The sequence below is a fragment of the Eschrichtius robustus genome, chromosome 2, assembly GCF_028021215.1.
Source record: "Eschrichtius robustus isolate mEscRob2 chromosome 2, mEscRob2.pri, whole genome shotgun sequence".
Lineage (NCBI taxonomy): Eukaryota > Metazoa > Chordata > Mammalia > Artiodactyla > Eschrichtiidae > Eschrichtius > Eschrichtius robustus.
The window spans coordinates 98,219,632-98,239,588 of NC_090825.1; the positions used below are offsets into that span (position 1 = coordinate 98,219,632).

General features: G+C 43.6%; 1 protein-coding gene and 1 long non-coding RNA gene across 5 annotated transcripts in view; one reads left to right on the forward strand and one right to left on the reverse strand.

Annotated features, from left to right (window-relative positions):
* Positions 1-19,957, forward strand: part of TNFAIP8 (TNF alpha induced protein 8) — a 122,513-nt gene that overhangs the window by 76,487 nt on the left and 26,069 nt on the right. Inside the window, exon 1 of one of the 4 annotated variants that reach the window (XM_068535759.1) lies at positions 7,694-7,747. The exons of 2 other annotated variants lie outside the window; for them this stretch is intronic. In XM_068535759.1, the coding sequence (XP_068391860.1) occupies positions 7,711-7,747 (37 nt within the window). In that variant the 5' untranslated portion in view covers positions 7,694-7,710. Of the gene's footprint in view, positions 1-7,693; positions 7,748-8,214; positions 8,447-19,957 lie in introns of those variants that run through there. One more of the 4 variants, XM_068535758.1, reaches the window with a different exon arrangement.
* LOC137759483 (uncharacterized) lies at positions 929-8,078 on the reverse strand. Its single transcript, XR_011073104.1, has 3 exons — positions 8,003-8,078; positions 2,679-2,785; positions 929-1,787 (listed from the first exon to the last, which is right to left on the reverse strand). It is a non-coding gene; the product is annotated as an uncharacterized lncRNA (long non-coding RNA).

Below are 19,957 nucleotides of genomic sequence, written 5' to 3' on the forward strand. Positions count from 1 at the left end.
CTTAAACCTTGAAATCAGATTGTATTCCACTATCCTAATTTCTTGTTTCACGTTACTTTTCACATAATATTTGCTTTTTAGTACAGCAACTGCCAACAACCCAGCTTTGCAAAGAAATGCTCTCATCCAAAGAAATATAGCCGTCTAATGCTACACTGTGAACTGGCTTGACCTAGTAGTTCACGCAGTGTCTGAGGGATGTGGAATAATGCTATGTCTTCCTCAAAAATTTAAAATATCCTGCAACACCCCCTCGAGTTTGCTGTAGTGCTCTCAGGCACCATGGCACACAATCTGAGGATCTCAGGGCTCAGATTGTGAGTCTCTTTCACCAACTCTGACCACATCATTCTAACATATGAGAATCTAAGGTACCGATTTGGTTAAGAGTACAGAAGAGTCAGGGGTAATGTAAAAATTGTATAGGGTCAATATTGTTTCTGAAAATCTTTTAGGAAGTTACCAGATTGGAGAATAACACACCATCTTCCAGTAAGTATAGGACTTATTGTAAGTGTTTCCTCCAGCATCGGAACAAGTTCCTGTTTCTTTCGGACTAGATTGGATAGTTGCCTTGTCTTTAGAGGTACTTTGACATAAAAAAAAAAAAAAAAACACGCATAGCCTTAACCACGACATTCACCATCAGTGTCTGAGACGCCCCCAGTGTGAGAGGCAATGCAGAGACAAGGGTCAGAGAGGGACCAGCAAAGCCCCATGCTTACTCTTCAGCATAAAATCATTTCATGGTGGCTGATGCCCATGTAGGTTATTATTTTTCTCTCTCTTTCTGTCTGTTTTGGGCTGATGGTACCTAATTGAATTTGAGAAAGTTGAATGGCATGCGATGGGACTTTGCTGAATTCAGTAGTAAAAATTCTATTGAAATAGTTTTCAGATTTAAAAAGTTAGTGATTTGTAGCTTTCTTCTGTTTCTACGAGGAAATGAATGGACTTAATCAGACCTTTTTAGGTAGGTAGGCAGGCATACTGTTCATGTCACCACTTTCCCAGAAAATACATTCATTTTGGTGATTTTACAGTTTTGTGAATCATAACTGGTACCTATTTCTATAGCTCTTCTTTAAGGCGAAGCTGAATAACTTAAGCTTTGTAATCTGACCTATTCAAAAGGAAAAACTTCTGATCCATGCCTTTCAGTGCTACCTGCAAAACAGCCTCCCTTTTCCTCCTGAAACCCTGTTTGGATAAGTTCTGCTTTGGTTCATCACCTGCTGAGTTTGTCTGCTGAGTTTCAGCCTTGGCTGCTTTCACCTGGCAAGCCTGTCTAGCCCTGTAGCTTCACCTCCCAGCGTTTTCTGTCTCTTAAACAGTGACGAGTTGGCACGAATATTAACTTAACAGAGAATCTACCCATGTCAGAAACTCAATGTTAAAATCCAAATATGACAACTTGGAATGGATTAGACTTTCAAACAGATCTCAGACCAGGAGTCTATGGTCCAAATTCCACATATGAGCACTACTTCCGTTTTCTTGTGGATTTCAAAAGTTTGTTCAGAAACCCCGATAAAGATCTTAACTGCTCAGATGTGATCAAGTAGGGACACTACCCAGCCTGTCTTGGCATCCTTTTCTACCCACTTAGAGTGAACACACGGAAGAGAAAGAGATTGTCACTGCTGCCGCCTCAAGCAAAGCTGCTTGCTTCTGAATTCTTCATGATAATCAATAGCAGATGTGTGGCCAGCCCTGGAAAGTTGCATAACTGTCTCACATTGCATTCGACTGCAATCACCAGCCAATACCAGGGGGTCTCCAGTAGGCTGTTGAAAAAGAAAATTCAGTTAAAAAAATCTTTGTTTATCTCATCATAAAATTATTTCCTTGCTGTAAGCAGTGAAGGTAGTGGTTAGAGTGGAAGTAGTTTGAATATTACTGCCCTTAAACTTGAATTTCAGTTCATTATAAGGAGGAACTTTCTAATGATTAGAGAGGAAGTGGGACCCTGTTAAAGGAGTGAGTCTCTGTTAATAGAAGTAATCAAGGAGATCCTGGATGAATGCTTGCTGCCTGTGACGCGTCTAGGAGATTGCTTCACAGCCAGGTAGAGGATTAGAGTAAATGACCTCTAAGGTCAGTTCCAAGCCTGAGTTTCTGTGACTATGATCATTGATCACCTTTTCCTCCTGCTCCTTTTCTGAAGATAAGCCAGGGATGCATAGGTCAGGTGTGGCACTGCCTTCTGGGCCCAGTCTCAGCCCTGCCTCTTTTCTTCCTGGTGAATCCCTTCTGTAGCCCCTCTCAGGTTATCCCATGTTGACCCCATTAACCTGGGCACAGTGAGGTTCGGCCCTTTTATTTTCACTTTCCATCACTGGACCACACGCATTAAATTGCCACACCTATCTGGAACTTCTGTAGAGCCAGCATTTAGGGCTTCCAAATAGACGCTCCACAACCTAAAATAATCTGGCCTTTTTCATGAAAGTATTTGGAAAAGTGATGAGGGGGACTTCATAATTTTCAGTGCTTCGTCACATTCTTGACTCATATTTTTATTGTTGCTACCTTGTGAAATAAGTCGCATTATCCCCGTTTTACAGATGTGCAAACAGAAGCTCAGCGAGGTTAAATGGCTTGCTCATTTTTAGAAGAAAAGTGATAGAAGAATGAATAGAAAAATAAAATCCTAATGTAAATGAGGCAGTGCTTACTGAGTTTGTGGTAATCAGCCCCAGTTCTCCCACACTGAGTCTGGTGTTCTCTTCTCTGCTCCTGGCAACCTCACATCCAAGGAGGTTTAGTCAGAGTCCTGACCGAACTTTTAATTTAAAAAAGAAAAAAAAAGATCTGTAGTTTCATGTAGCTGAATAAATAGACGCTATTAAACTTATGGTTTATTTAAAGCATTGAATATCAGGAATGGAATAGCTTTGATTTGAGGCTGTGATCTAAGCATTTGATCAGAGTGATTTGAGCATTCCATCCTAGAATCATGACCAGCTCAAACTTTTTGAGAATCTTCCAGTATAGCAATCTTTGAATTATTCTTCTGCAAAATAAAGGACTTGAATTTTACATGAGTAGTTTAATAGAGTGAGAAAGTCTGGATATAGGAAACAGGAGGCCTGGTTTGCATTTACTGCAGTCTCAGAAACATTATTACTTACTTTTGTGACCTTGAGCAAATTGTATAACCTCCCTTTCTTTAATTACATATCTGTAAAATGAGTATAGTGACCCAAGGGAACTGAGAAGTCTGAATAAAACATATATAAATGCAAGGCATCATAGCTAAGTATTACAAAAGAAAGAAGACATAAATTCAAAATTACAAAGACATAAATTCTTCAGATAGTATTTTCAGACCTGATTTTGAGTGTGTGTATGTGTGTGTGTGTGTGTGTGTGTGTGTGTGTGTTTCATCATCTGCTAAAAGTTTTTAGCAAGGAAGATTTCTTAGGAGAGAAATAAAAGCAAACACTGATAGTCTAGGAAACAAGTGTCTCCCAGATGTATTGTCGTCTCCCTGTGTGCGCTCACCCCAGATGTCAGCACTTCTTCCCATTCCCTCAGAATTAACCACTCACACCCAGAGCATTAGTGAGCCTGGAGGATACACTGAAAAGGCCATAGGGAAGAATGAGGAGAGGGTTTACCCAGAACAAACTTCAGACTCCCAGGCAGGGCCCTGGGAGGCAGCTTTCCCCATCCTCCATCTCCACACTTATCCTCAGCCTTCTTCGTTGATTCACAGCAGTTCTGTCCCTGCCCCCCAGTCTCCCCCACCTCCTCCCAGTACCAGCAGTGCATAAGCAGGAGGCCACTTGAGGCTCAGGGCTTGGCCTCCTGAGAAGGTGTGTAAGGAACCTCCACTGTCATTTGAATGGCCCTTTCTCCACTTTTGGTAAATAAAACTTTCTTAAGGAAGAAGAGTGAGATCACCTGGGCCAGGCAGGGGCTCTGGCGAGACACCCATTTAGCCCCATCCCTCTTTTGGAAGGTTAAATGCAAGAGAATGTGTGAGGAGGAGGAGAAGGATGCAAAGCCTGCAGCCCTAACCAGGTGAGACCAAGAACACAGATCCTTCTGTGAGGAGAGGGATTGAAAGCCAACTTTATACATAGATCATGGAAGTCTTTAAAGACTCTCGAGGGTGTAGACATAAATAACAGAAGAAAAGGCGAGGAAAGCCTCAAATAGAAGAAAGCCACTTCTTATACCAAGTAAACAACTCCTTTTTTTCCCCCTGACCTAAAATGTTGTTTATACAGATTCAGCCTCTTGTCAGCAGGGTAGAAATAAAAATATTGATGAAATGACCATTTCTGTGGCATGGTATTCTTATGACCTAGAAGCTGTTAAGTGTAGAACAAATTGACAGAGATGCTTAGTCGTTTTCACTGCAGAGAACTTACAACATTCTTGAATGGGAGCAGAGTATGTGGTACCTCCTGAATGAACTGTACCTTCTCTTCCCAATTCTGCTGGCTTCTCTTCTGTGTAAGTCTGAACACTTGCTGCCCTCCCCTGTTCTTAGCAGACATCTGGGCCACTGTAAGCAAGAGGTCCAAAGCCCAGGCATTTTCCCAACAGCTTTACTGAGGTATAATTTAAGAGGACATGTTTCTGCTGTTCTATATAAAGTTCAGTTGAGAGGTGGTGTTAATAAACCTTCCTTAGAACCAAGATCACTTGGAAGGTTGAACTCTTTAAGTCTCTGGTCAAAATTATCAAAATTATGCCAGTAAGCTCCATGTGAGCAGAGCCCTTTTACATGTGACACATGTAAATATTCGATAATGACTGACTGAATGAAAAAAAACCAAACAAACAAAAAAACAGAATCTTAGCCAGCACTGTAACTCTCCCATCTTGATACAGAAGGTGGGAGAGCCACTGTTGGGCATGTGTAGAAGTTCAACATAGTATTTAAAAGCAGTTTGGTATTAAATGAGAAGTGCTGCTAAGTTAGTTGCTATTTTGTATCAGGTGGTCTGTAAGAGATTGTTGTTGTGACTTCAGAGCGTATTCCAAGCCACACTAAGAGGTGGTGGAGTGTTTCTTAAACATACAGAAGTGAACAGGTTGCACTTACAGGAGATAACAAATCATTGTGATGTACTGGAGCATATTTACTAGGGCTAAAAAGTAACTAATCTCCTTTTGAAAACAGAGCAAAATCAAGACCAAGTGACTGATCTAGTATCTGTCTGTTAGCGTAGACAACCAGGGAAACCCCAGAGAATCAGCTGCCCTTTGTCACCATTCTTTTTTTTCTTTTTTTTCTTATTCATTGAATATTTATTGAATAGATACTATTTTTAGGCTAGTATACAGAGAGTGTTGTGGAAAAAATAAACATAGAAACCCTTGGGTAGTTTTTTTGATGATTTCATAGAACACATACAAAATATATACACCATTTTAGCTGACATCCTCATGTTATATATTATACAGTTGTAGTTCAGAGGAGTGAAATAAGAAGTTGGAAAAAGCTAATTAGAGGCAGACACTGAACTAATACCTTATTTTACTAACACAGTCAGCTGGTTTCTTCTTTTAGGTGGTTAAGGAGATTTAGATAAATTTACAGTTAACCACAAGACAAAGAAATAAATGCTTACAAACAGTGAAACACACTTCTGTAGAACTTCTGAGAAGGACATGCACACTTTCATATGGAGAGGTCCTAGAATATCTGGAATTTTGGATCCTAAAGAAGAGTGGTTTTTGTGGGCGGGAGGGTAGGACAAGATGGAGAGAGGCTGTGATACAATCTTTTAAAATATACTGAGCATGCCTTGCACTTGAGCTAGATCAGGACATTGTTCCCCAAGGTGACTTCTGGACTGCATTTAAATACAAAAGTTTTTTGCCAGGTTTCCTGAGGATCCCAGCGAAAGTTCAAAGATCAGCCTAGCTGCTAAAACGACTCTAAATTGAATTAGGAGGCTGACACAGCAGCGCTTGAACTGCTCATTCAGCAGTTGCTCTCCTCGGCTAAACTGAGTGGAGCTGAAGGCCTTTTTGTGAACCCAGTGTAAAACAAGTCGGACATTAGGATGTGTACTTTAACACACCTTATGTGGTTTGTACATAATTGGACTTGCAGGAGGACATTTCATAAATCATTCTTATGGGGGCACTTTCTGAAGGAAGAAGGTAAAAGTGAGTCCTTCCTGTGGCTGATGGGGCCTGGACTTTGGGTTGTGTGAATCTGCGTAATCATCACCTTGAAAAGGTGTTGCATCTTACTCCAATTATAGATGAATGGGAGCTATCTTTATGTAGTTCACAGCCCTGGTGAGATCCTGCAGGGCTCCTGGCAGACATCTGTGGAAGTCTGGGCTGCCATGGGGGAGGGCAAGGACAGATGGCGCCTGTGGGGTGAGGTGGGGAGGCTTCCAGAATGATTCCTTGGATGAGACAGGAAAGGTCGCTTCTGACCGGTAAGGGAGCTTTTCTTTGGGTTCAGAATGACCTTCATGTCTCCTCCGTAAGTCTGAAGCTACAGAGTGAAGGTATGCATCCTAGCAGCTCAGGATGTGTGGCAGGGGAGACCTCGCAGTTAACTGCGATTTTTGGAAGGGTGCAGCCTGTTACCCTTTTGGTGGTGAGGTCAGTTTCCGGGAAGCTCCACAATACTGATATTTTCCAGATGTTTCTCCTCTTTTCTCCTTTCTGACTGGCTATGTCTTCCTCTCATCATCCTGCCCTTTTAGTAGAATTGAGATAAAATCCTTCTTGGTGTCTTAAGCATGTTAGAATCACTCAGCAGTAGGAACTGATTTAATATCTAGGCCTTATATTAATATTTATAATAGCCTTCACTGCTTGTGAATAGCATAAATGCTTCTTTTCTGTTCAAACCCAATACTGAAATAAAACCCAAGAATATCTTTTACAAAAATTTACTTTTAATGGTGGCGGTAGTTTGTAATAATCTGTGGAGGATTTTATGGTTTTCATATCACTTTTTGCTTATATTACCTTCTTCAATACCAAACATAAATTTGTGAAGTAAACAAAATTTATTAATCCTCATTTTCCAGATGAGGAAGGGGAGGCCCAGAGAAGTTAAGTAATTTGCTCAAGGTCATACAAATAATAAATGGCAGAACTAAATCTTAATTCAGATTCTTTATATCTGTTGTATATTCTTTTCATTAAATTTACTATAGGGCCTCTCTTCTTGTTTTTTGCCCATATTTTAAAAAAAGGGGGGGGAAATGAAGAAAAAGAAAGCAGCTGGAAAATGAATTTATTAAAAGAATGTAACTTTTCTCACAGTTTCCAATTGGATCTTTCAGGTATGTTATTTGAGGACCTGTTGCCTTAGATTGGTAATAAAACTAATGCTCTGCAAAATACCTCAATAAGACAGGTATGTCGGTGGCAGCTCTGGTCTCCCATTCTCTGAAGGAAAAATTAAGGTTTCACAAAGCTAAGACGTCTTCCTCTCAGCCGGTTGTGGGAGCTTGTGGACCCGACCAGGGGGCAGAATTGAGATCTGTTCTCCAGGCTCTCCAGCCTCTTTATTCTATCAGCATTTCAAAGGCCTGACTACCTCCCCACCCACGCCTCCTCTTTCGGCTTTTTGGAAGGAATTTATCCATGGTAGTTGCAATTAGCGCGGGGAGGGAATCGCCCCCTCCGTCTGGGGGATGGCCCTTGCGTAACTGCAGAGGAGTTAATGCTCCCGGGTTGCGGTTTGAGTAGGAGTGCTCGCCCGGGTTATACGGAATGAGAAAGCCTCCTTGTCTGCTTTTCCTCCACAAAGGTAAGGGGTGGAGGCTACACCCCACTTTCTGATAAAGGCCCCCCCTCTTGGGCTTGTGAAGCAGGTACCTTCCAGGCACATGGACCAATATCCCCGTTACTTTCCTACAAAAATAACGTATAAAACCGAGCAGCTTTAAAATCCTTCATTTTGGGCGTATAAAACCCCAAGACACAGAAAGTTAAATGGGCGTCGAAAAATGTAACCTAAAGATGGAGAAGCATTCTTTGCACTGCGTGTGCATTTATGCCTTACGTAAAACAGCAGCGCGCGCCGAGATGGGTCTTTTTTCTTCCCTGCACGTTGGTTTACCGGGCATGGCTCGTCCGGGGTCCTGGCGGCCGGCACCCCTCTGCCCGGCCCCTCCACAAAGTCAGCCCCACCTGCGTGCGCCAGGCCACCAGCCGCCAGGTCGCCGGCGACGGGCTGGGGCGCGCGCCCCGGGGGCGGACTCCCGCCGCCCAGCTGAGACGCGATTCGTCACTCTTGCAGAACTTTCCCCCTGAAAATCCCTGCACCAAAACCAGCTCTCCCGCCCCGCGGAGGTTTTGATTTTAGTGGCTTTCCTTCCTTTTATTTTCCGTCGTGTGCGGGTTTGGGCTGCCAAGCAAATTTGCAGCTCGTCCATGTCAGCGGCAGTCGCTTCTGCCGCCGCTTACCCTGACACCATGCACTCCGAAGCAGAAGAATCGAAGGAAGGTACGAGTTTGATTTTGCTGGGGGGCCCCGCCAGATTCTGCGGAGGAATGTGGAAGTAGGGCGGAGTAGGGGAGCAGATGGGAATTTAAAAGTGAGCGATGGGTACTTTGTCCGCTCTCCCTGCGCCTTCGCCGCTCAGTTACAGCCGAATGTGCCGAATCCTGGACCCTTCTCACCCCGCGGCCGTTCAAAGGGGAGGGGAGGAAGAGTCGGACCTAGCTCAGCCAGCCCACTAGAAGCTGCTTTCTAGATTTCTCTGGAAACGAAACAGCCCCAGTATTGACGCTAAGAACGCAAAATGTACTTGGAAGAGCGCTGCCTGCCTGCATCGGGACAGCCGAAAGCCGGATCCCCTGGAAGAGCCTTAAGAGTCAAGGGTCTCCTGAAAAAGGGTTTCAGAAATTGGAAACGTTGTGTGTTTCCGGCTAAAAGGGGAAGCTGCGTGGGGGAGAGAAGTGAAAGATCTTTATTTGGGGAATAGGTTGGTTTTTTGTTTTTTGTTTTTATTTTCTTGTTGGCTGTTCAGCAGTGAATTTATTTTGTTGGAGGCTTTAAGGGGGCTGAGAGATGAAGGAGGCCTTGTGCAGCTTGAAACTGAGGAGAGTTTGTCTGTTTCCAACTTTGCCAAAGCAAAGGGTTTCATTTACTCCTAACAGAGAGCGGGTGACAGGGCTGGAAAAGCTCCAACCAAAACACAATTATACGCTGCTGTTAGTTCGGGGAGTTTATTTGTGTGTGAGTGTTTGTATGCTTTGTTTCCTGAAACTTTATGTATACAAAAGTCCTCTTGTAAGTTGAGGTAGGAGTAGGGATAGTTGGGGGACTGTTCAAGATTGTGAAATTTCTTTTCTTTTTCAAGCAGCCTCTTGGGAATCTGGTAAATTTCAAGTCAATCACAGCAGCTCTGGGAGCGTGAGGAACAGAAAGGAGCCCCATCTTTCCCCATTTGGTAGATATCAGTCAGGGAGAGCCTTTGAAACTTGTCCTCTTCTTTTACTGAGTCCCATCCGCAAAGTAAAGTCCTGTGTTTCAAGATGTAGTCTCTGTGGGCTGACGTTTACTTTATTATGCTGTGTGAAGGAAGCAGTCAATAAGAACAGGCTTGTTTAATAGAAATATGGGGCTGGTGTGAATGAAAAATGACAGCCAGGAGTATTGTTTTTGAGCTTGATGTGGAGTTTGGGGGATTAATGTTTCCTTGCTGCCGAGGAGTCTGTCCTGATGGAGCTTTGTGCTGATGGAGGCTTTTCTGTTCTGTCTTTTAGACAGCAATTTACGTAAGTCACAAGTAGTCGGAGGCAAATAGGAAACGGGCTGAGCGAATCCGGTGGTGAACTTTTATATGAATTACGAGTAGCACTTACATTGGTATTTTTCTCCCAGGCATGTTTTTTCTTTTGAAAAAAAGGGAGTGGGGAGAAAGTGGAAAAACAGTATCCCAAAGCATATGATACATTCTTCTAGCAGCAACCACATTCTTCTCTCCTTCCCAGCTCACCCATTGCAAGCCTGAAAACTGGAGTGTGAAGAGGTCTTTTAATGTGCACCCCACCTTGTTCCTCTCCTTATCCCTCCACTTGCCATCATTTACATTCTACAGATCTGTAGCAAATTATCCTGCCTCTGCTTTTTACAGAAAGCTCAGAATGTTTCTTTTAAAATAATATGAGGTGCTAGAGTTTTAAATTGATGGCAGTTAGGGTAGGATATGGAATAACTCTTGAGGGAGATTGAATAAATACTTCATTAACAAATGGAATCATGGTAGCTTCTGCCAGGAAATAAAGGATGAGTGTCTGTGTATATATGTGTGTTTTGTGTGTGTGTGTGTGTGTGTGTGTGTGTCCCTGGCAGTTCTGGCAAGACTGGTTGTTGGCTGTGATCTAGAACCCTCCATTTAGCTACCACCACTCAGAAAGGAGCAATGCTGTTTAAATAGCTCCAGTTATCTTTATTCTCTATCCTTACTAATCCTCTCCCCTCTCCTTAGCTTTTTTTTTCTACTTGTGAACTTAATATGTCCCATTTAGTATGAGATCACCACAAGCTCTTCACAATGTCTGCATTACAAGAAAACTGCCGTTGGATGCTTCATGCCTGATTTGCTGTAATGAGAGATACTTTTAAGTTATTATTCTGAACCACAGTTTGAGACTAGTATACTTTGTTTGGGGTTGAATCTGAAAAAAATATCAAGTCGGATTCAGAAATCCTTGGAGGCCAACATATTTGTGTATGTGAGTGAATGTAGAAGCAAATGACTGGGGATATTGTTAAGCCATCATAAGCTTAGGACGTACTTGACTCTGTGCCAGGAGTGCTGAACCGCCATGCTCGGTCAATAGCCACCTCCTAAAGAATTGATTTAATTTTGCCTGCTTAGAAATGAATAGGTGATTGTGCTTGAGTATTAAACAGAGAAAAAAAACCCAGACCTCACTTTAGTAAAAGCTGAATGAGTTTAAGATATCCAGGCATAATATGAATAGGAAAGCAAGAGAAAGGAAGGAAGAAGCCTACTTTATTAAATTGGGGAAGGCCATTGAAAGAAGGATATCAACAGTTTCCAGTGGATGGGGGCTTCCTGAGGAGATGGGTTGATGGCCATATTTTTGGCATTTAATTGATTCCTGTTGAGTAAATTACTTAATTATAAAGTAGGGAAAATGAATGGCAGTTAAGATCTCAGAAGATCTTTCTAGTGCTAAGCATCAAGGAGTCTGGGGCTCCTCTGTCCTGGTTATTGAAGCTTTGGTACCAGGAAGCAAGGAAGCCATCAGTAAGGAGGGGTTGCTTTGGGAGGGTTGAGCTGTGAGTGGGCTCAGCTCCTCTTCTCTTGCCCAGAATAGCACGTCCTGCCACCACCTCACCCAGTTCTCTCATGCCTCACCAGGCCTGCTGTTTCACAAAGAAAACAGTAGCCATTAGACAACTCTCTCAACTTCCTGCTTCCAAACTGACAGACTCACCTTCACCCACACCCACCCTCCCGGTGTCTGTGGAACAGGCGTGGTTCCTGCTGCGGAGGCCACTCCTTCCACCATGGGCTCCTAACTGCATCAGTTGGCCCCATGTCTTTCCTGGCTCCTTCCCTTCTGTGTATAGATGGGCTCAAGCTCCCTACTTTGGGGTGTTGGCACTTGATGGTCTTTCTGCCCGAAATCCTTCTCCCCACCTGACCCTCTTTTCCTGGTCAGGTCTTTGGAGAGGCTCTTTCTGAACCTCCAACTTAAATTAAGATCCCCTTACTGCCGTCTCTCAGGACACCTAATCTTTTCCTCACTGGTACTCACCACGTTGTTTAGCATCTTTCTCTAGACCACAAGCTCTTGAGGGCAAGACCATGTCTGTTTTATTCCCCCACTATGTCTCCAAGACCTATACAGTGAGAGGTGATCATTCAGTATTTATAAAATGAATGAATGATCTTCATTTTTTAAAGGTAATCCTCAGTACTTTGTTAATTTTAGGCACTTATTTCTCCTTTAAAATGAACCTGCTTTTTTTTTTTTTTTTAACCTTTTGCATGGTTCCTACTTTCTCACTCTTTGTCATCCCTCATCCACTGAAGTCTGTCTTTTTCTCCACTACTCCACTGAAATTGCCCAAATCACCAGTGATTTCCGAGGTGCTAAAATCACCAGTGACCCAGCATTCATATTTTCGTCCTGATCTTGACCTTTTTTTGCAGCATTGGACACTAGAAGACCAGTGTCCCTGCAGTCCTAAACTCCTTCCTTAGTTCCTATGCCTCTACACGCTCCTGATTTCCCTTCCTTTTTCTAGCTGTTTCTTTCTAATCTAGACCTCCAGCCTGGGCTTTTATAAGAGCCATCTGTACAGCCAGCTGCCTGGTGAACACCATGCTTTTTTTTTTTTTAATTGAAGTATAGTTGGTTTACAATGTTGTGTTAGTTTCTGGTGTGCAGCAAAGTGATTCAGTATACATATATATTTCATATTCTTTTCCATTATAGTTTATTATAAGATATTGAATATAGCTCCCCGTGCTATACAATAGGACCTTGTTGGTTATCTATTTTATATATAGTAGTTTATCCCAAGCTCCTAATTTATCCCTCCCACCCACTGTCCCCTTTGGTAACAATAGGTTTGTTTTCTATGTCTGTGAGTCCAGGTAAACACCATGCTTTAGTGAATGTTAAATAGGTATCTCACATTCAACAGGTCTACACTGAGCCCATCATTTCCTACTCTTCACAAATCTGATCCTCCTTTTGTATCATCACTGAATATCACTGCACTCTTTTTGGCTTCCAAACTACAAATCTGCAAGTTGTCCTTGACCCTACGCTCTCCTTTATCTTCAGCTTCCACCTGGTACTGCATCCTCCTCATTATCTGTTGAACGCATCTCCTTCTCTTCATCTTCCTGGCCCCTGCCCTGGTCCAAGCCCTGAGCGTTTGTACCCTCATGATTACAATAACTACTTCTCTCATCAGGGTTCTTGGTTGAAAGAAATGGAAGGTGATTCCTGCTATTATGAGCTGAAGAAAGTATTGAAAGTATATCGGATAGTTCACAGATCCACAGAAAGAATTAGCCTCTGAAAAATGCGTCAGGAAATGCAGCCAAGAATCTCCTGATTAGGACCTCACTGTGGCCTTGGCCTCCTGTATGTTTTTCAGTTCTGTCACTGATGGGACTCCAGATGTGATTGAATATTTGGTCATCCTCGACATTTAAAAATCTCAGAAATAAGCCAGCTGATTTGTCAGTGCTAGATTGTGTCCTTGCCCCTTGCTGCCTGTGGGAGAGGGGACTTCTGGTTCCAGCTTTGGGAGTGAGAGGTAGGGGTGTGACTCCTCCAACCACTTGCAAAATGAGCGTTTCTTCAGAAATAGAAAGGGACTTCTGACATGAATCACCAAAACAGCAACAGACATCTACCACACCACTGGACTGGTTCATCCAGCCCTGGTGTTGCCCTGTTTATTTACTTCCTTGTTCCCTCAACAAATGTCGTTTCTTTTTGGGGGATCACTCTCTTGCCCCTCCTCAAGTGGTAATGTCTCACTTACCCAGTGGACCCAGTTTGGAGTAGATGATCTTTCACGGCATTCCCATAATACCCTGTATTTCCCCCTGTAGTACCATATTTTCATGTATTATGGCTATTAATTTTCTTTTCCTTTGCCTCCACTTCGTTATAAGTTTTTTCGGAAAGCAAGATGTGTGCATGTTTTGTTTTGTTTTTGCTTGACCTAGGGCCTCTCTTATAGTAGGGCCTAATAAAGCATTGTCAAATTAATCAATTTAAAATGAGATTACATGATACGATGAAACTTTTCAGAGCACTGCTGAGAAGTTGTCTAGCCTCACTTTTACAGGAATAGTGCCTTCCAAAACTAGAGGACAAATCTATTTAGTGTTTCTTAAATTCTCCACTAAAGTACTTTTAATGGCAGAGGCAAAACAAGCATGTGTCTTTGATCACTGGGGTTGGGACCTAAGGTGGCTTATGAACATCTCAAATTGCCTTGAAGACTGAAGAAACCATTTTGAAACTAAAATGTATTGAGTGCTTCCATGTGCCAGGCACAGTGCTAAGCATCTATTTATGTATATTATCTCATTTAACACTTGTCTACTAACCCTTTGTTTTAGTTCCACATAACAATTAAGAAAACTAAGGTTCAAAGAGGTTAAAAACCATGCCTGAAACCACAAAACTAGAAAAGGTAGAATCAAGATTTGAATGGAAGCCTACTATCCATAGACCCTGGGCTTTCAACCGTGTTGTGGTACTTCCAGGAATGTCCAAAAGCTGCTCTCCCCCATCCTCAAGTAATCTTGGCACTCAGGAGGATGCTCTCTGTGGTCCTGTGTCCACTTGTACCCCATCTTTGAGAAGACAGAAGTGGAGAGACCAGATGTCTTAGAGGAGAAAGAGAAGAGCCCAGCCTTGAGTACATCCTTCTACCCCTGATGCAGGAGATCTAGGAACCCAGCAGGACTGGGTGGGAGGTACCTGGAGCCTACCAGAGCAAGAGGGACCAGAGTACCTGTGGGACAAGAGAGGGACCTCACTTTCTGAGCCAGTGGCCAGCTTGAGAACGGAGAGCTTGGATTCCCCAGGTCACTGATGTGAAGCAAGGTTCAATTACGTGTGTGTTAAGTTATTACAACTGGGTGACTTTGTAGCATCCACTGAGTTTCAAGTTTCTTTAAAATCTGCAAGGACTATATACACATGTGAGTGATTCTCAGCACAGTTGTGTTCTACTCACTTAATTCGTCATGCCTCCTTATAATATGCTAATTTGTTGGGCATATGCACAGGCATTTGCACTCTCAATTGTAGCCCTCCTCAGCTTTAGTATTTAACAGGTGCCTAACCTATTCCTCAGTGCTTCTGCAGTGGTTTCTCTGAGCTCCAGGTTGCTTTGAGTCCATCTCGCTAGAGACTGCCAGAGCTGGGGTCCCAATTCCTGGTGGGTTTTCAGGAATGGATCAATCAGAGTGCCAGTCAAGTGACTGAGATCAGTCAAGTGCCAGGACAAGATATGCCTGAGCTTTGCACCCCCCCAACCCCAGCCCATGTGCCTCGCAGAACCTTGCCGGGATCTCATGGTCAGCATTACCCCACCTCCCAGGAATTTTAAATCTTCAAGGAGACAAAAAGTAGAGACTTCCACTACAAAGAAGGGGACCAATACCTGTCAAAGTATTGATCATAGAAAAGTTCAGTTGTTCCATGGTGGTGACTTATTAATATCCTCTTCTATAATCAGAAAGCTCAGTGGTATCGTATAAGCTGCCCGCACCAGGTGGTGTCCTCCCTGTTTTAGATAATCATGTTCATTGCTAAGCATTACCATACCGGTGTTCTCCCCTTTCCCCTCCCTTCCCTAGCCCTTGCTTTGCACAGGGAATGATGAGTTCAGAGGTGAAGCAGTAGTTTGGCTCTGATGAAATGCACGGCACTTGGTGCAGCTGACCTTGATGTCATTTATAATGTAGAAGGTGCAGCCTGCGCTCTGAAACGCTGGACTTTGATGTGATTGTTTCCTTTTATATAGTCATTAGCCTTGGAGCGCAATGTGCTGACAAGGACTGAAAATGGAAAATCCATTTAGAGATCTGTGCCATACCATCTCCTCTGCAGTGGAGATCACTGATAACCTGGTATTGCCTGACACCCCCAGCTCTGTAAGCCGAATTATACCGGGGCCTTTTTCTTCCTCGCTTCTGAAATTTTCATCAGACTGAATTTGCATCACACCTTTCTTGTCCTCACATTAGGATGCCTTGGAACAACCAGGATAACATGGATGATTAAATTCCCTGCTCCTGGGACTTCCCTGGAGGTCCAGTGGTTAAGGCTCCATGCTTCCACTTCAGGGGGTGTGGGTATGATCCCTGGTCCGGGAACTAAGATCCCGCATGCTGCTCGGCAGCCAAAAAAGAACAAAAACAAAAACAAAAAACAAATTCCCTGCTCCTGGTTGTTGATAATCCAGGAAGTAACCAAAAAATGGGTGGGTAAAAGAGAATGCAGTAGGGTGAGAGAAAGTCTCGGGACCCACTGATTTCATTTCAGCATAATGCAGTGGCTAGATTTGCCACAAACCGTTTGTCCACATTTCCATCCACATGAGAAAGATGCTAATAACTTGAGAAACATTGAGATGAACATGGTCGTATACTTCATTCAGTAGATTGTGCCTAAACAGATAGTATAACCTGAATTTTAAAAAAAATCAAATCAGTATATATATCTGAAATATTTAAGGAAGATCTACAGTGAGAAGCCTTTTATAATTAAAATGATTCCCCCTACAAATACAAGTAGAATCACCATGAATTTTTTTTTTCTTTTTCCGGCCGCACTGCACAGCTTGTGGGATTTTAGTTCCCTGACCAGGGATTGATTCTAGGCCGTCAGCAGTGAGAGCGTGGAGCCCTAACCACTGGACCGCCAGGGGCTTCCCCAAATCACCACGATTTAGAGTTAAAAGCAACTTTGCAGGTCCTTTCGTCTAACCTTTTCATTTAGAAATGAGGAACTGAGGCCCAGAGAGGTGATGTTTAGGCCCTTTCTACCCACCTTGTGCCTGTTTGGCAAACAAGAAATTTTGCAAGCCTAGGTTTTAGCATCCCGGATTTTTGCATGAGATCTCCTGGAAGCAGGACAATCTGATCTGTTTGTGTGGGTGTCATCCATTACCTTTTGGGGGAATTTATTTCACCTTCTCTTATGTGTACCTCAGGAAAGTAAAAGATGAGGAGGCATTGTGAAATAAAATTTAGCTCTGCAACAGATCCTTTTAGATCCCTGGTTTTGAAGGTGATAGGCTGAGTGAGAGGCAATTTAACAGTGAACTCACTTGTTTTCATTCCTTTGAGAACATCACTCAAGAAAATTAGCTCAGTAGTTGGTTGGGCAGGGGTGCTCTTCCTTGGGCAGAATGTGTGCATGTATGTGGGTGGGAAGGGAGTGGGCATTAGACACTGGACGTGCCGTTGCAGGAGCAGATGGGCGGCCCGCAGCCAGAGCACTGTGGGCCCGGGGCATGCTGGGAGTCATAACACGTTCTTTTTTGAGAAGCAGCCCACTGGTGCCCCCCCCCCGCCGCTGATCGAGATACCTGAAAGAGCAACTGCTTAGATCTTTTTTCTTCCAGTTTTGTTAGGATCTAATTGACATGCAGCACTGTGTAAGTTTAAGGTGTACAGCATAATGATTTGACTTACATACATCATGAAATGATGATCACAATAAGTTTAGTGCATATCTGTCATCTCATATAGATACAGATTTAAAGAAATAGGAAAAAAAATTTTTTTCCTTGTGATGAGAGCTCTTAGGATTTACTCTCTTAAAAACTTTCGTATATAAGATACAGCAATGTCAATTATATTTATCATGTGTCTTAAATCTTGTTCTAAACCTTGAAGGAGAGTTAGGCGTAGACCTGTAGTGTGTCCTGAGTGACTGACCGCAGAGTGGGCAGTAAATGGCTGAGGGAGTGCTGCTCTAGGAATCTGTAAGACTGTAAATCCTGTGTTGTTAGGTTGGTACCTACGGTATTTACGGTTTCAAAGATGTATGGGGGTTTGTGTTGGTATACATAGCATCGTCTGTGGACTTACATTGGAATACAGTCTCCAGCTTCATCGTGACAAACAACATTTAATTTTATAAATAACTGGGAGTAAAATTTCTTCCAAGGAAATGCTGAAGCAAAGAGGCCGCTAAGCAGGATGCCCTAAGTGACCATGACAGCTTGAGGCCTGAAGCCTTAAGACCTCATGTCCCCAAGTCAGGGTTGACTGTCAGGAAGAAAATAAGGAATTTATGAACTTTCCTTCCAGTGTGACCTGCCATGTATCCTTGATGCCAGCTCACCTGGCCCAGGTATGTGTTTTCATGTGGCCCCCTCTGCTAGGCTGAGGAGCTGGGGACCAGAGGTGTCCCCAGAAGTACAGGCTGTTCTGCTCACCATGGACAGTCCTGTTTTCCAGATGCAGCCTCTCTCCCTCAATCACTGCTGCCTTCCCTGGGATACTCATAGCAGCCAATGTTGGCTGAGTTAGTACTTCCTCTGCGGGGCCTGGAGAAGCAGATTGTGTGTATAGAGGGCCCTGCCCTGAAAGAACTCCTGGTTCAGGCCATCACACACAGGACGTGTGCATTCATAGGACAAAATACATGCTGGGGAGCTTAGGTTGGGTACAGGTCAGAAGATGAGGCAGCAGAGCCTTTGAGAATCTAGAGGAGAGGGTGTTCACCAGACATTGCCGTGGGCAGCAGTGCCTTCACAGAGGGGTTAGCTGGGACTTCAGCAGGGCCCTTTAGGGAAGAGCAGAGGGGAGTGAAGGAAGGAGGTTTACAGCAGCGAGGAGTGGAGGGCTCATGGGCAGCGTTGGTGGGCTGTGTTGCAGCGGTACATGGCGCCAGCCTAGAAGCCAAGCTGCCCAGAGGGACGTTATGGGTAGCAGACAAGGCACTGGGAATCAGGAGACCAGCTGTACTCCTGACTTTGCCCTTGGTTGTCTGTGCAACCTTCAGTCGCTGATTAGTCTCTCAGAACTTCAGTTTCCTCATTAGAAAAATGAAGGCATTGACATTAGACTAAAACATGCCTGAGATACCATTTAGGAGGCAAACACAATTATTGTAAAGAACTGAGGGGTTTTGAGCTGGAATAGGGCAGATGCAAAGTAGTGTTGTAGGAATACTAAGCTGACAAGAACCCTGGGTTGGTCTGGAGGATCAGCTGAGCCTTGGTAAAGGACCCTGGGCAGAAAAGTATGTGACTCTCCACTCAGAAGAGGAGAATTGATTTCCCTTATGTGATCTCTGAGGGTAAGATTGAAGAGAGAGGTGGGGGCTGGTCTGTGGAGTTAGTCTCTGAGAATACCCACTTTTACAAGGGAAAGAGGTAGATGCATCCAGTAAAGGAAACAGAAATGGAGACACTCAAGAGGTAGGAGGAAACCAAGGAGAGAACAGGGCTTTAGAAGCCAGGAGGACAAGAGCCCCATGGAGGCAGTGGTCAGCCATGTCTAAGGAGAGGGGCTGTAGAAAATTGCTTTGCTGTCTTCTCCTTGGGCCTCAGCGAAAGCTTTGAGCCTGTGTTTGAAGAGCTCATCTGCTAAGAATACCTCATGAGTGTTCCATCAATATTTAGTGGACACCCTAGGAAATGAGGGAAGGCATGGGGGGCCCAGGGGCTGACTGCCCCAGCTGTGAGCAAGCACCCAGGCTCCTGAGGAAGGGAGACTTTGATCATCTTCGCACCTTCCAAGGCCTACTTGCCAGTAGCTTCCTTCCTGATCTCCACCGCCATCACCTCTGACCTCTCCCTGTGGCATTGCACAAAATCAGCCCTGGTGCTTAAGGGTACAGAAGTGAATATAGGTAGGAAATTTAATCCAGCTCTTCATACTGGGAAAAAGTTTTGGCCAGTCTGAGAATTAAGGAATTTCTCTCTCTTCCCTTTCACCTTCACTTCCTCTCTGCCCCATTTTTTTTTTTTTTTTCCCCTATGACAGGAATGCATGTTTTGGAAAACCACTGGTGGTTCTGCCAGGGGTACCCTAGATTTGACATATACTCTGAAGCTCTGAGGGTTTTAGTCTTATACATGTTAAATAGGATTTGAGCCACACTAGTAAGTTGAGCCATTCTGAGGAATTTTTAATCTCTCCTGAGGTGAGCACCAATGAGATAATGCTTGTTATCAGTGATTAGACAGCTTCACCCAGGAGGTGCTGGATAAATAAGGAGACTTATAATCACAAAGACAGAACCCACGCGTGGCCTACCTACAATATTTACCTGGTTAAGAAGTACTCATTTCCCATTCTGTAAAAGGCAAGCAAGGATGGGCTTGCTCCAAGGAATGTTTTTCTTCTGTAAAGTTATCTGATAACAGTAAAGTCTTAGTGCACTGACTGTTCTCCTTATTGTAAAGCACTTACAAAACCATTTTCACCTTTGAGGGTTAAAATTAGAATTAAGTCAGTTATGAAACAGCTAG